This window comes from Oxyura jamaicensis, chromosome 1 (assembly GCF_011077185.1).
Source record: "Oxyura jamaicensis isolate SHBP4307 breed ruddy duck chromosome 1, BPBGC_Ojam_1.0, whole genome shotgun sequence".
In the NCBI taxonomy this organism is placed as follows: Eukaryota; Metazoa; Chordata; class Aves; order Anseriformes; family Anatidae; genus Oxyura; species Oxyura jamaicensis.
The window spans coordinates 186642070-186657899 of record NC_048893.1 but is presented as its reverse complement, the minus strand read 5'-3'; the positions used below and the strand labels follow the sequence as shown (position 1 = coordinate 186657899).

The 15830-nt window shown below is 41.8% G+C and overlaps 1 protein-coding gene across 4 annotated transcripts in view; it reads right to left on the bottom strand.

The window, feature by feature from the left end:
* PSPC1 (paraspeckle component 1) overlaps positions 1-4296 on the bottom strand; it is a 55939-nt gene extending 51643 nt beyond the window's left edge. For 2 of the 4 annotated variants that reach the window (XM_035326756.1, XM_035326766.1), the window contains exons 1-2: positions 3751-4296; positions 1526-1827 (exon numbers count right to left, since the gene is read on the bottom strand). In XM_035326756.1, the coding sequence (XP_035182647.1) occupies positions 1526-1827; positions 3751-4143 (695 nt within the window). In that variant the 5' untranslated portion in view covers positions 4144-4296. The remainder of the gene's footprint in view (positions 1-1525; positions 1828-3750) is intronic. The other 2 variants (XM_035326776.1, XM_035326751.1) reach the window with 2 other exon arrangements.
* Between the last annotated feature and the right edge of the window lie 11534 nt (positions 4297-15830).

Here is a 15830-nt window from a genome sequence, read left to right as displayed (position 1 = left end):
TGGCCCATGATTTGAAAAAAAAAATCTATTCAGGCAAAGAAATCTCATCTAAAATGTGAAATTTCTGATTCTGAAGCAAAATATTAAAAAAATAGCATGGCAGCAGATTCATACTAATTATGATTGCAACTGTGCATTAATGGACACGTCAGCCACTTAAGCAAGACAAAGATCAAGTACTTTTACTCACTCAGGCCATGGTTAGATGATCACGTCCATCAAACAAAACTATCCAGCAGCTACTAAAACAAGACTACCCTCCCTTGTATCCTAGCTTCTTTTTCCCTGCCACATCTCTCACACCCAGAATAGTACTCATGTAACTCGATAGCATTCACTGAACTAGATTAGTTGCCTGGTTTGGCTGACCACACTTCCACTCAACCACTGGTGCCAAGAAAATCCAGACAAAAACAAAAAGTAATCAATTGCTGGTACCTACTGATAACAAAGACTTCCTGAGACTGAATTTACTATGCATTGACTTGGTTGGATAATCAGGGTTCAGTTAATTTACAAGATTTATGAGATTACCACCAGAAAGAAGAGTTCCAAACATTTTTCCCCCCCTGCAATCTCTTCACTTTCTGAAACAGTCAAAAATAAACTTAAGAAAAACAACTGAATATTTTATGTTTTTTCAGCAAGCACAAATGGCTTATATAAGTATCAAAAACAGTTCTCAAGCAGTTAAGAGATCGACAGCACATTCAGGGCAGGAAGATAAACAGAACTACACATTCCTTGATTTGATGGCAGCAAGCTTCAATGCTGTGGAATCACAGCCTTACTTTCTGGGGGGGGGGGGGGGGAGAAATGCCTAAATATCTATCATCTCACACTGTCTCTAAGAAAACATTTGAAAATGTCACAAGTTAACGTGTGAAAGTACAGCCGTTAACAACTCTCCTCATCAAGTACAAAAATAAGAGATGTTAGAGAGAAGTGATGCAATTTGCAAGCTTGCTTGTTCTTCAGACTTCCAGAAACTGCTATCAACTTGTTCAAAATTTAAGTTTATTTAAAAAAAAAAAAATTTACTTATGGCTTAACAAGTCACAAGTAAAAGTTGTTGATGGAAATAAACACAAAAACGTTTTCCCAAGATTACAGAAATATCAGCAATGTAGTGTATTCATTTGCCAAGAAACAAAAGAATATTTTGTCATATTGTTACTGAGATCAGAAAGAGTCCGATCAATGAAAATAGGAAAAGCCCTGCTAAACAAGGTGGGGGGAGGGGAACAAAACATTGCTACTGTACTCCAATATACTAATTAAAAGACCTGTAAGTAGTCAGCAGAAAAATGTGGTTCTCCACGCTAAAAAAAAAAGCCAGTATATTTTTGAGTATTCATGTAAATCACTTTTCTTTCTCACCTCATGACTTTCATCATTTGAAATAAGTACTATGGGTATTTTTTTTCTTTCCATGAATGTTTTTTTTCTTTCCATGAATGTTTTTTTTCTTTCACATTAGAAATACATACTCAACACAAATTCAAACAAAAACCTGTGAACTTACGTTGTTAGCAAGAATGCCCCATCACTGCATCTCTCTAGAGCTTTCCGTGCTGGAGGTTTTGCTGCAAACTCTACGAAACCTTTTCCTGTAGCTCTGCCACGATCATCTACTACAACAACAGCTCTTTCCACTGGCCCAAATTGAGAGAAAGCTTGTTCCAGCAGCTCATTAGAAACCACAGGTGAAAGATTCTTGACTGTTAGGGCAGCTCCATGTGTAGCAAATCGAATTCGAAGTGGTCTGCTCTTCAAAATTGTACCGTCAAGTTCTGCCTTTGCTATTTCAGCCAGTGTCCTAGATTCCTTTTTCAAGATATAAAATATTTTATATATTTTATTTGCAAAGACAACAGACAGTGCTTTTGTGTTGTTTATTTTTCCCCCAGAAAAGCAGCATTTTTTCTTCCCTTAATTTGAGCACATTTGCATTAGGGTCATTCAGCATTCTTTTTCTTTTTCATTCAAAAGTTCCTAACCACAGAATGAAAGAACATGCATTTTTCATTCCCTGTGATTTATTCTAAAACATGACTTGGATGTAAATTTTTGTTGCACATTAGAGGACTTAGGTGCTGCTTTGGTAAAGGCTTTCAGTAGAATTGAAAACTTTAGTTTTTCACGTATACCTACTGAAGTCTTTATACTCATATATTAGTTAACAATATTTTCAGAAATTATATTAAAGGACCTAAGATGTTTTATTATTTTCTTTTTTAATAAATGAAAATATTATTTGAATGAAAATATCACACATGCTCATTACTCATGTCGGGTAAACTCTAAATAGATTCAAAGTTCATCAAGAAATGAAATTACCTTATTTGCTCATGTATTCATTTATCTCACATTTATGGCCTTTCTGCACCCATATCCACAAGAAAAACCTGTCTCAATAGCTGCTTTTTTTTTCCTCACTTCTGAAATTCTTACCAAATGTTATACCCTTCTATTTAAATATTTAACCCTTTTATTTAAATAACTCTTTAGATCACAGGCATTTTTCCAGTTCAACCAACTACATAAGTTCAACCAACTACATAAAATGTTAGAAAGTAGTATATTCTCTAAATATAACAGAAAAGGGACATTCAGCTAAATGCTATAACTAATCTACCTTATATATAAAATTGAGTAATATATGCAAATCTATCACACTTCTTCCAGAAAAATGGTGTTTCAGGTTGGGAGATTTTGTCGTGGTCAAAAGCATACAGCAGATTGCTACTTATCTTTGCACTTATCTTTGACAACCAAAAAGACACGAAATCCTAACCAGTAAAATATACAGAAAAATCATAACCAGGTTCACCCTTCATAAAATCATAACCAGGTTCACCCAAGTTCAACACTTGAAGTGTTTAAAAACTTTATAGTTCTTTTCTCAGCACTAGATGAATCAGTGCATTCTAGACACAGCAGTCATGAAAATTAATCCTACACAATAAATTGAAAATTTTAAAGGCAGGATCACAAGCTTTTAGGATGATGCTTTTTCTACATGCTTGAGATAATACTGATTGAATTGTATGAGCACTAAAATCTAGTCTTATCTGGACACAATTTACACAAATGACATTCCCAATTCTTTGCAATTTTTAAAGTATGTGTTATAGGCATTCAAAATGGGCAAGCAGTAGTATTTCAAAACAAACCAGTCCAGTCTTTAAAATTAATTGTGTTTTCATAGGCTAAACCTATACTCATAGTGAGCTGCACAGATTGAAATTTGGTTCGACACAAAGAGGTAACATCTCCCGTCCTGACATATGATACACGCTCCCAATTAAACTAAGAAAACCTTTACAAATATTACATGAATAATGTAGATCTCACAGCTATGTCTTCCTGTCGCAGAAGAGTTACATACAGGCTGCAGGAGCACCCATAGCAGCACATAAACTGTAACCTAGTGAAAAAACCCTGAGAGCGGCCCCAAAACCAGCGGGGGTTCCCAGCGGTGCCCTGGAAACCCGAAGGCAGAGGAAGCTGCTCACAATGCAGGCCTCTGGCTTGTATAGATTGAGGCAAAGAGGGAACGGGAGGAGAAATCAGAGGAAGCTGAGGGAACAGCAGGAACAGCAAAGGAAAAAAACAGAGCGGGGGGCAGCTGCTGCTTTCTTCCACCCGCCCAGCGGCGAGGGGAGGGCAGGGAGCAGGGGACTAGGGTCTCCCTGTTGCAAAGGCTGGGTCGCGAAGCAACCCGCAGGGGCTCACACGAAGCCTCACCAGGCGGATGAAGCCGAAGCCGCGGTCCCGGTTGATGAAGACCTCGCTAGGCTCCCCGTAGCGCTCGAAGAGGCGCTTGAAATCTTCCTCGGTGATATCGGTCGGCAGGTTCCCCACGAAGAGCCGGCAGCGCTGCGTGTAGCTCTTCTCGCCCGGCTTGAGGAAGCTCTTGATGTCGATGGTGAAGCCGACCTCCTGCTCTTCATCTCCAGCCTCTTTACCCGGCACCAGCGCCATGGCGGCCGCCGCCGCCGCCTCGCTCTCCGCTTCCAGGCCTCGCAAGCCCTTCAGGCCGCCGCCGCCGCCGCCACCGCCGCCCCCCACCATGCCCAGCGGCGCCGCCGGCGAGCTGTTCTCGATCCTCACTTGCTTTAAGTTGCGATTCGCGGCCATCTTCAGGGCCTCACTCCCTTCTCGACGGTTGATTCTCGGGGAATACAGAGCCGCACTCCCCTACCGCCGCCGCCTCCCACCCGCAGCCGATTCAAAATGGCGCCGCGGCCGCCCTCGGCGAGTTGCAGCGTCCCTGAGGGGAGCCCCGCCCCCCGCGGCCGCGCGCCCGGCGGTGGCCGCGCATGCGCCGTGGGGCGCGGCGGAGAGGTGGGAGGTTGTAATGGCTGCCGCGGCGGGGTGGGAGGGGAAGGGCGCAGGGGGGCTGCGAGGAGGGCTTTTGTTGTAAAGGTTGTGGTGGCTTGCTTCTCAGAGGTATGAAGCCGCACGTTGTCTTGCTGGGGCGCTCCTTGTAGGTAGGGCTGCAGCACAGGGCTATGTTTTTTCCCCCTACTTGTACATCAGATGCCTGTGCGTCTGGTTTGCTTGTTTAGTTTGATGCGTGTGCTTCAACGAGGAATTCAACCGCTGCATGGTATTGCAGGGAGACACAAACCCATTACTGAGGGATTTCCATATTAGGTGGGGAATATTCTATCTGTTTTTCCATTTGAGGTACCTCTAACCATGTAACAGAAATCTGGAAAAAAATCAATCAATCAATCAAACAACAGCAACAAAGCATGAGCTTCCAAACAGCAGGAATCATGTTCTCACCCCACCTGTTTCTGAAGCAGAATCTTGGGTACAGAGCATTGAAATGAACCCAGATTTAAAGCTCTGAAAATCAGAAACTACAGATTGGAGGAGGGTATCTACTCCCAGCAAAGGCAGGAAGTTGAGCAGTGTAGGAACACGATGGAAGAGTATCAAAATGGGATCCAAATAGGTATGGTTTGCAGTATATTTAGCATTCAATAAAAAATGCTGAGTCGACATAAGGAACTATTAATAGCAAAGCAAAATATATTTTAAAAACTCGTGTGTAAAGGGAGTGGAACATGTATCATCACATCATTTCTAACATTGTAGAAAGTGAAAGCTCAATAGATAGGAAAAAGGAGATAATGTAGTAATTACTTGTTATTGCCAACACTGTATAATAAAATTGCCATGATTTTCAGACAGAGTTTTATGAATCATGTCAGTAATACAGGCTTCAACCATTTAAATACACAATGATTTCACTATAAAAAAAATCAATAAGAGGAACAAGGCATGTTTACAAGTTCCATGCTATTCTTACCTTTCCCCAGCTACAACAATAGTAGCTCTCAATAGTAAAACATAGTGCACTGAAATAGCTCAATAACATTCCAAGTTCCAGAAACAATAAAATGATAAATGTATCTTCAATATACGCATGTATGTAATATGCTCAGGCATCCATAGCCTGCTTTTGTTAGTCACAGTACAACTATAACACATATATTCGTGTTGTTTTTAGACTTTATTGACAAGGAGCTATTTGCACATGCCCTACAGTCAAATGTTTTAGTGTGATGTACAAAAAGAAGACGGTTTCTGCTATGTTTAGTCATCTCTTTACTTTCTGTTACACTGTATCATTTAACAATTTGCTCATTCATCAGGACAACCCTGAATAGTTCATCTGGTACCTAATGGTCTAGAGTCTTTGTGGCAAGATAAATGCTACACCTTGGCACTGACACCAGTGAACCAAAAACATTTTGAAAGCGACAAAATGGATCGATCCCTAGAAGTTCTTGTTCCAATGTTTTCCTTCTGTTACAAACATTTGTTAACATTTTTATGACTTACTAGTTGCAGCTTGTAAAATGTGAGTTCTGCCAAACTCTTCCAGACACTCTCTGTAAATTCAGTATTATTATATTTACTACGTTTGTCCTGGTTTCAGTTAGGACAGAGTTATTTTTCCTCCTAGTAGCTGGTAGGGCGCTATGTTTTGGATTAGAATGAGAAGAGTGCTGATAACATGCTGATGTTTTAATTGCTGCAGAGCAATGCTTACACCAAGCCAAGGACTTTTCAGCTTCTCGCTCTGTCCTGCCAGCGGGCAGGCTGGGGGTGCAGCAAGAGCTGGGAGGGGACAGACCCAGGACAGCTGACCCAAACTGGCCAAAGGGGTATTCCATAGCATCTGACGGCATGCTGAACAATGTATAGGGGTGGCTAGCAGGGGTGGGGGGCCGGCTGCTCGGGGTTGGGCTGGGCATCGGTCAGCGGGTGGTGTGCAATTGCATTGTGCATCACTTGTTTGTACATATTATTATTATTATTATTATTATTTTCTATCTTAATAACCTGTCTTTATCTCAACTCACAGGCTTCACTTTCCCATTTCTCTCTCCCATCCCAGAGGGGGAGGGAGAAGGGTGAGCAAATGGCTGTGTGGTGTTCAGCTGCCAGCCGGGTTAAACCACAACAACGTTGGATACAGATGAAATACATAAAAGTCATTTCAGAGGAATGGAGTAGTAATAGTTATGATTACATGGTAGTTTGTTTTCCCTCTGTAAGTCTTCAGAATTTTTTCGTAAGCCTAAGTTTATTCAACTTGACATTCAAAAGGGCAGAGCAGACCTTATTTTGTACTAACAAAGTTGTTTTTGGCATAGAATTTATTTAAGACCATAAAAAGTTTACAACTTGTTGTATTAGTAATATACTGCCCTTACAACTGCTAGGCTCCCTTTTCTGAAGCTCTGGATTATGATTTTGTGAATGGTTCTGTATTTATTTTTTTTACAGAAATACAATATTCTGCATATGCACGACTGTCTGTAGTACAATTACTATTCCCTTGATGACCACAACATTTCAGTAGCAGAAAACAGAAGCAGAAATGTGAAAATCACCAGTACTTTTCATTTTATCTCTTTGGTGTATGCTAAAGTTTTAACACTAACAAGGCTTGAATGTATTTCCAAGATACACACCATCCAGCCTTGTGCCACATGAGACTCAGTCAGAAGCAACTGTTCTAGCTTTTCATTTCCTATATGCCAGCATTTGTTCCTTACCAAATGTGAGGGTCCTGATGAAAGTCAAAGAGGCATACAACATGACCTGCAAATAAAAATCCCAAATTATATGTACTTACCCCTGAAACAATTTCAAAGTGATTGCTGAGGTAACAGCACCTCAGTGGTGACAGCTGCATTCATGGTAAAGTCAGCTTCTCAACAGAGGCAATTGCCCTGGATCAGGTGATTAGTAGTAGCTTACTAAACACATTTCTGGACTCACAGGTTTATTTATTTTTACTTCCTAGAATCATAAAATCATAGAATCACAGAATATCCTGAGTTGGAATGGACTCACTAGGATCACTGAGTCCAAATCCCGGCTCCACGCAGGAGCACCCAAAACCCAAACTATTTTGTCTGAGAGTGTTGTCTAAATGCTTCTTGAACTCTGTCAGGCTTGGTGCCATGTTCACTGTCCTGGGGAGCCTGTCCCAGTGCCCAACCACCCTCTGGGTGCAGAACCTTTCCCTCACCCCCAGCCTGACCCTCCCCTGTCCCAGCTCCATGCCGTTCCCTCGGGTCCTGTCGCTGTCCCCAGAGAGCAGAGCTCAGCGCCTGCCCCTCCGCTCCCCTCGTGAGGGAGCTGCAGGCCGCCATGAGGCCTCCCCTCAGCCTGCTCTGCTCGGGGCTGGACAAACCAAGGGACCTCAGCCGCTGCTCATATGTCTTACTTCTGGACCCTTCACCATCTTTGTTGCCCTCCTTTGGACACACTCAGTATTTTTATATCCTTCTTATATAATGGATCCCAAAACTGCATACAGTACTTGAGGTGAGGCTGCAACAATGCTAAGTATAGTGGGACAAACACTTCTTTTAACTGGTCAGCTGTGCTGTGCTTTGTGCAGTCCAGCAATATGGTTAGCCCTTTGCTGACTCACACTGAGCTTGCCATCAAAAAAACCCCCATGTCCTCCCCAGAAGGGCTGCACTCCAGCCACTTGTCCTGCAGTATAGGGTTACACTATCCCAAGTGTAGAATCCAAAGTTTGTTCTTGTTAAATTTCATATGGCTGGTGATTTTCCAGTACTCTAATGTATAAAAATCTATCTGTAACATGTCTCTGACCTCAACGGAATCAATGGCTCCTCCTAATTTAGTAACATGCACAGATTTACTTAGTGTGCACTCAACTCGTGTCAAGGTCACTGATAAAAACATCGATGAGAACTGGCCCTGTCTTGGCCTCCTGACCCTTCACCATTTTGTTGCCCTCCTTTAGATACTCTCTAATAGTTTTATGTCCTTCTTATACTGTGGTGCCCAGAACTGCCTGCAGTACTCAAGGTGAGGCTGCACCAGCACAGAGCAGAGTGGGACAATCCCTTCCCTTGACTGGCTGGCAGTGTTGTGTTAATGTGCTCCACATTGGCCCTCCTGGCTGCCAGGGCACACTGCTGACTCAGATTCAACTTGCCATCCACCAGAACTCCCAGATCCCTTGCTATGGGGCTGCTCTCCAGCCTTTCATCCCTCAGTCTGTACATATAGCCAGGGTTACCCTGTTCCAGGTGCAGAATCTGGCTCTGTTAAAATTCGTATTGTTGGTGACTGCTCAGCCCTCTAATTTGTTGAGATCTCTCTGCAAGGCCTCTCTACCCCTGAGGGAGTCAACAGCTCCTCTCAATTTAGTGTCATCCACAAACTTACTTAGTGTACCTTCAAGTCCTGTATCCAAATAATTTGATCTCATCAATGCATATAAATATCTGAAGGGAGGGTGTCTAGAGGATGGAGCCAGTCTCTTTTCAGTTGTGCCCAGCAACAGGACAAGAGGCAATGGGCACAAACCAAAGCACAGAAAGTTCCATCTGAATATGACAGGGCATCTCTTTACAGTGAGTGTGACGGAGCACTGGAACGGGTTGCCCAGAGAGGCTGTAGAGTCTCCTTCTCTGGAGATATTCAAAACTTGCCTTAATGTCTTTCTGTGCAATGTTCTCTAGGTGATCCTGCTTGGCAGGGAAGTTGGACTAGATGATCTTCAGAGGTTCTCTTCGAACCTCAACCATTCTATGACTCTATCATTTATGAAAACATTAAAGAGAACTGGGCCTAAAATGGATCCCTGCAGTACCCCACTGGCTGCCAGCCTGATGTAACCCCATTTACTATAACCCTCTGAGCCTGACCCATCAGCCAATTATTCACCCATCACATTAAGTACTTGTCTAGCTCTATGATGGACATTTTGTCCTGAAGGGCACTGTGAGAAACAGTATCAAAATCTTTGCTGAGATCCAAAAAGTTTATATCAACTGGCTTCCCTTGGTCAACCAGTTGGATAACCTTGTCATAAAAGTAAATTGATTTCATTAAACAGGACTTTCCTCTCATGAACACATGTTGACTTTGACTGATGACTGCGTTGTCTTTCAGGTGCTTTCCAGTAACTCCCAGAATAATTTTCTCCGTAATTTTACCAGGCACTGAAGAGAGACCAAAAGGCCTGTAATTACCAGGGTCTGCTTTCTTGCCCTTCCTGAAAAGTGGAATGATGTTTGCCAGTTTCCAGTCAACTAAGATCTTTCCAGATTCCCAAGACTATTGAAAAATAATTGAGTGAGGTTTCGTGATAATGACATCAGCTAGCTCTCTGAGTACCCTCGGATGAATCCCAATGGGCCCATAGACTTATATGCATGCAGCTGGAGCAGCAAATCCTGCACAAGTTCAGGGTTGACTGGGAGTTTTTTGTTATCGCAGTCATAGTCCTCCAACATAACTGTTGTTGAAGACAGGCGAAGAAGGCATTAAATGTCTCTGTTTTGTCTAGTCCCTATTCCTACAATGAGTCACAGTTAAGATCTGTACTTGTAACTCAATCTGCAGTGGAAGATCATGACAGAATATACCAGGGAGCATTCAAACTGCAAGGTTAAGTAGGGCATGGAGAGGAGCCACCTCTTTGGGAGCACAAGACTGGAAGAGAGAAACAAGGAGAAGCATGAAATTCTGCAATGACAAAGTGGGAATGCTACAGCCAGTGGCTGATGGCCTGAAGTTGGGATCCGAGTCAGAAGGGCAGGGCTGGGAAACTGAGGCACACCTCTTACAGGTGTGCAAGACGTGCCACAGCTGGGTGCTGCTGCTGCCACTGTTCATCTCTTGCAATTAAAGACCGTGTTTGCCTGAAATATTACTTATGGCAATGTCTGGACTATTAAGCTTAGTGTAGGTTTTTGTCTACACTATTCAGTTATTCTTACAAAGTTAAATTATGAATATTAAAAACAGTAGCTGTCATAGCTGTGCCAGCAAGCCTTAGGGTATTAACATGATTGTGTGGAGAAATAAGTTTTTAATACTATCCGACGAAATGATGTACGCATACTTTGTAATTAGCTGATGAATACTCGGTAAGTATTCAGGCTTTAAGAGTGGTTACAAGATCATGACATTGCAGTGCCATCTGGTGACAAATACCGGTATTATCAGTAGAACTTCAATAGAATAAATCAAGTGAAAGTAAAGACAGAAAACCTACAATAAAATTATCTCGCTGGTCCCAGATGGACAAGATGACTTGGATTTTCTATTTTTAAACCTGGTGGGCAGGTTTCCTTTCTCTGTTCTCAATATTAGCATAATTCAACAGGACAAATGTATTGTGTTTACATGGAGAGAAAAATGTATGAAAATCATTTGTAAAATAATCTGTAAAATATAACCTAATATAGTTACTAGACACCTCTATACATGCAATATTAATATATATATATATATCTAAATGAAAGAAAAGCCAGTATTTCAGAATTACCTGAGACATCAGTATTATTATTTAAAACAACACTGGTGTCAGGGAAACAAGGACTGAAAATATATGTAAACACATTTGTCTATGAAAACATACATGTCAGATTGACATTTAAGCTTGACAAAATTTACATAACTTTTTCAAAGCTACTTTCCTCACTTGTGTAATCAATGCATACAATGCAGTTCTTTTTGGATGTTTTTCAGTATGCAGTCTTCACCCATTCTCTAGAAGAGTGACAGTTAACTACTAAGGAAAGTGGGAAGGTAAAGCCTTAAGGAGGCATCCCCCAAATACATTCAGCCCTAAATTTATCCCTGAGCAATCATTCAGCGTGCTGTCAGCACATCATACAGTAAAGGCTCCTGAGAGTCCCCGGGATTATGTTTGGAAGTAGGAGTGGTTTGTGGGGAACAAAGTGAGTGGCAGAGACCTAAACTGGCTGCAAAAAAAAAAAAAAAAAAAAAAAAAAAAAAAAAAAAAAAGAAAACATTGCCACACCCGCGTTTCATTCAGGCCATTTTCTTCAGACTAGTTTAACACAAACTCAGGCAGCTGCAATTTACCATGAAGCTGAGCAATTAGCCCAACCAAAACAGCCTGCAGGCCCTGGAGGCCTTCCTCTTTGCACTTCCCACTGTGCATATTTACCTTTCTCTGGCCCCTAAGTCCATCTCTCCCTCTTCAGTCCTCCCGAGTCACATTACACACGGGCAAACTTTAACCAGACACTGACTATTTAACCCTGATAGGAGCTGCTCCAAGTCCCAGAACTGCCTGCTATTCTTCATTCCATACTTTGCACACTATAAAAATGATCCACCACCAGTCTGTCTATGATTATGGCTTCTGCAGAACAGCTACCATACAATTAATCACATGCTATGGTGATGGAACCATACAACAGTGAATTTTGCAGTGGAATCACTCAAAAAGCCATGTTACTGGTACAGCATTAGAGCCTTAAAAATAGTAACCCCCTCACCCATCAGTTGTTTTCTTCCTCAATACTTGTGACACATTCATGATACTGGAAGATTTTGTTGGAATCACATCAGTAAGGGAGGAGCACTGGGATGAAGCTGAGGAAGGAGTATGCTGCCAACCATTGAGGACGAGTCCTCTAAGTGTAGGACAGACCCTGATCACAGCATCACAGAGCATTTGAGGTTGGCTGGGACCTCTGGAGGCCATCTGGTCCAAGCCCTGCCCAAGCAGGGACACCCAGAGCAGGCTGTTCAGGACCACGTCCAGGCGGCTTTTGGAGATCTCCAAGGAGGAGACCCCACAGCCTCTCTGGGCAGCCTGTGCCAGGGCTCCCTCACCCACATAGCACCTCTCCTCTGCTCCATGATGTATTTAGGTGCCAGTGTTAGGGAAGTGCTGAGCCACTCCATCTGGAGCATGGGTTCACAGAATAGGAGAGTGCTGTGGCATCACACTGAGAGGTTGTGAAAAAACGCCTTTGGTCCAAAAGACAATTGTGAGAGTATCACAGTAAATTTGTGAAACTTAGCTTTGCTGGAAGCAGGGAAAAGGCTGGAGATGTTGTTAATAGCTAATGCTCAAATGCTAGATAAGCAGGAGACAGGGCTGGCAATTAGATTGTTGATGTTGAGGTAATGTAGTTCCAAGCACAGACTATCTCAGTTTCTTACTGTAGAGACTTTTCTGGGGCTAGTGTACAATTCTTTTCAGTGCCTTCTCTATTGTTCTAATGATTTTGAATAAGATTTCACTGCATTAGCAGGCAACAAAGAAGCTGGGCTTTGAATGAGTTGTGAACTGTTTCCTTTATTAAAGGGATGGATTCATAGTCTGCACATATAGTGATCTAGTAACAATGTTCAGAGTATGCTTAAGATATATTTCCACAAACAGCCAAGCTGATCTAATAGTTCATTGTCACAGGAGTAAACAAAGCAAAGGGGGAGTAAACACTCCCTTCCTTCCTCTACTGCTTCTCTCTTCCCTGCCTTCCTCTCTCCCTCGGCCATATGATGCTCATGCTGCTCTCATGTCCAGCAGATTCTTCCATGATCCGTTCAGCTCATTAACCAACAGAAAACAATACACAGTTTTCTGCTGAAATAATTTATGCTGGGTTAGTGAAATGGATCAATTCAAAGAGGAAGTAATGGGCACCTACTGAAACATGGGAGGATCCCTCTGAGCACCAGGCAGCACTTCTGTGCTGGGCGGGTGACGGAGCCCTGGCACAGGCAGCCCAGAGAGGCTGTGGGGTCTCCTCCTTGGGGATCTCCAAAAGCCGCCTGGACGTGGTCCTGGGCAGCCTGCTCTGGGTGTCCCTGCTTGAGCAGGGGTGGGACCAGATGGGCCCAGAGGTCCCTTCCAAGCTCAACCACTCTGTGATGCTGTGAGAACAATTTGGCTTTTAAAGGTTTCAGTTCAACTGAGGGAGCATTCATATGATTTCCAACAGGATGTAGTAGATGGCACATGGTATGTTGTCTTTTACTCCAAGCCATCTCTGTCACAATCTGTGGGAAAATACCTACCTATCTTGCCTTTTGTTATTTGCATGTTCTCTAATCTCTGATTAAAATAATCTCATGTGTAAATTTTCTTACATAATTCATCCTTCTACAGTAATTTCTTTTCATTTCCTAATTGGGACATAACAATATTTCTCTGTGAATTGACCAACTCTTCCACAATTCCACTGAAAATGTTCTATAATCTGAACTATTTAAGAACCTTTGCAATAGGTGGTGACTGTAATCTGTAAAAGTATGAGACATTTCTCTGTGTTTTTTATTTGTCCTTTTCAAGTCTAGGATTGGGTTTTGTGTTTAGCAATGAAAGGAATTTAATTCAATTAGGAATGTATAAATTCAGTTTTCAGTATTTTATCTAATATTTTTATCTAAACCTCTTTGATTTCACTCATAACCATCAATCAGTTTTACAGCTAGACAAGAAACAGTATTTATAATTTCTGAGCATTTTCTTCAGGTCAAAATATTTTAATATTTTGAAAATCTAGTAGCTTAACAATTACCTAATCAAAACTCTGAAATAATGTGAAATTACGTGAGCTGAAACATTGTTTTGACAATTTTTATTTATTTATTTATTTATTTATTTTATGTTAGGCTGTGATTTGTAGTTTAGCATGCACAAATTCAGAAACTGCCATAACAGAGAAACCCCAAAGCCTGACTAGTTCACCATACTATCTTTGACAGGTAGTTGTGAGACGGAACAAGGTAAAGGATGTTGATTCCTAGGTCCTAGCTAGCACAATTGTAGGTTAACGACCCAAAGATAAGGGAGTAAAAGACTGTATGCATAGACAATGGAACCAGCAAGAACTGTCTGTACTGCTGAAGTCTGTCGAAGGCAGGAAAGGCCAGAAGATTAGCAGCGAGGAAGACTTCTGGCCTTCAACAAAAGACCAGCAGAGTACGCCGGAGGACCACCCAAGGCCTCCAGTACGCCTGCGAATAGGGACAGGAACCTACGTTAATGATTCTTCGGAGACTTGATTAATATGCAAGAGACTTTAAGGAAATGAAATGAATATGTATATATCCCACTAATACAAGCACCCTACCAGTAACCATTGGTGCGCAAGCACCAGGTGGAGTTATCCCCCTTGAGCCCAGCGTGTGTGAGCAGAACCGGATAAACATACCTGCTTTATAACTAATTTCCACAAATCAGTTGATGCCAGATGTTTAAGAGAAAAGTTTTGACCTGTGTAAGGAGTAGATGCAAGTAGGAGATGTGCAGTTTTACCTTAAAAAAAAAAAAAAAAATCAGCAAAAATGATGAAAAACGTGTATGGTTGCTAAACTAGATGTCAGAAAATAGTTTATTTTCCTATTATTTGCTAATTTGGGTGTATGTCTAGAATTATACCACACATAGGCCCGTTTTTAAACATGTTATTTATTTATTTATTCTTTTTGTCAAACTCTGAGAATCTAATTCATGTGACTATGGCTATGCCTAGCAGCACCACTTGCGCTGTTATAAAGAACCTCTGCTCCATTCTTTCCCCGGACGTTTTTTTGCTGTCCCGTTGGTTTTTTAACGCATTTCTCATTCAATTATATTGCCCTATATGAATGGGATTGGGTAACTAATCCAGCTAAAGAAATAAAGTGGGGTGGGGGGTGGGGGGAAGAGGAGCAAATGAATGGTTGTTTCAAGAAGTGTTGATAGCAAATAAATGTAGCACCACATTTTACACTAGTCTCAAACAGCGTTTGTTTAAGAGGCTTCATCTTCCCCGAGGGCAAGGAAGAAACACTCCCTAAAGTAAACACACCCCAGAATACAATCTCCTTTGAGATCAGGAATTCGGATGTATCCATCTGCCTGAGCATGACAAAGAGTGTGTCCCTATAACAACTTCACCTGAGGAATTTGGGGAGGAAGCCTAGCACATCCTGCTGCAGTTTAAAACTTCTCTATCCCTGTGTCAGCCATCTCTCCGCCAAGTCTTGCCAGCTTTCTGGTACACAACTCTTCAAAGTGGACATGGGCTAAAACAGTAGGCTGGACTGGAGCAAATGAGGCATAGACATGTATTTCTTGCTACCAGCTCTTCTTGGGACTAAGATAAAGTTACCTTGGCAAGGAGAAAGCTCATCAGGCAGGCAGCAGAGAAATATAACACACTGAATTGCTATAGTAAAATTAACCAAAAACTTTGAGACTAATGAAAAAATTAAATGTAGACCCACTTTTTTTTTTTTTTTTTCCCCGAAGGTTATAGTCCATGTAATAGCCCAGTATAATCCATTTTATTTCTTTCCAGAACAGAGTAAAGAAGGCCACAGGTGCTCCAGTTAATTCTCTCAAGCAAGCTTTAATCCCTAAATAAATGAAAGGCCAGTTTAGTTCATTTAACAAACAAATACAACCAACCGCTCTCTCCACACGCCTCCAAGGCAGGCAACTTTGTAGTGATAGCCTATTCTCAAAGAAAAATGTCTCTCACTTAAAGATG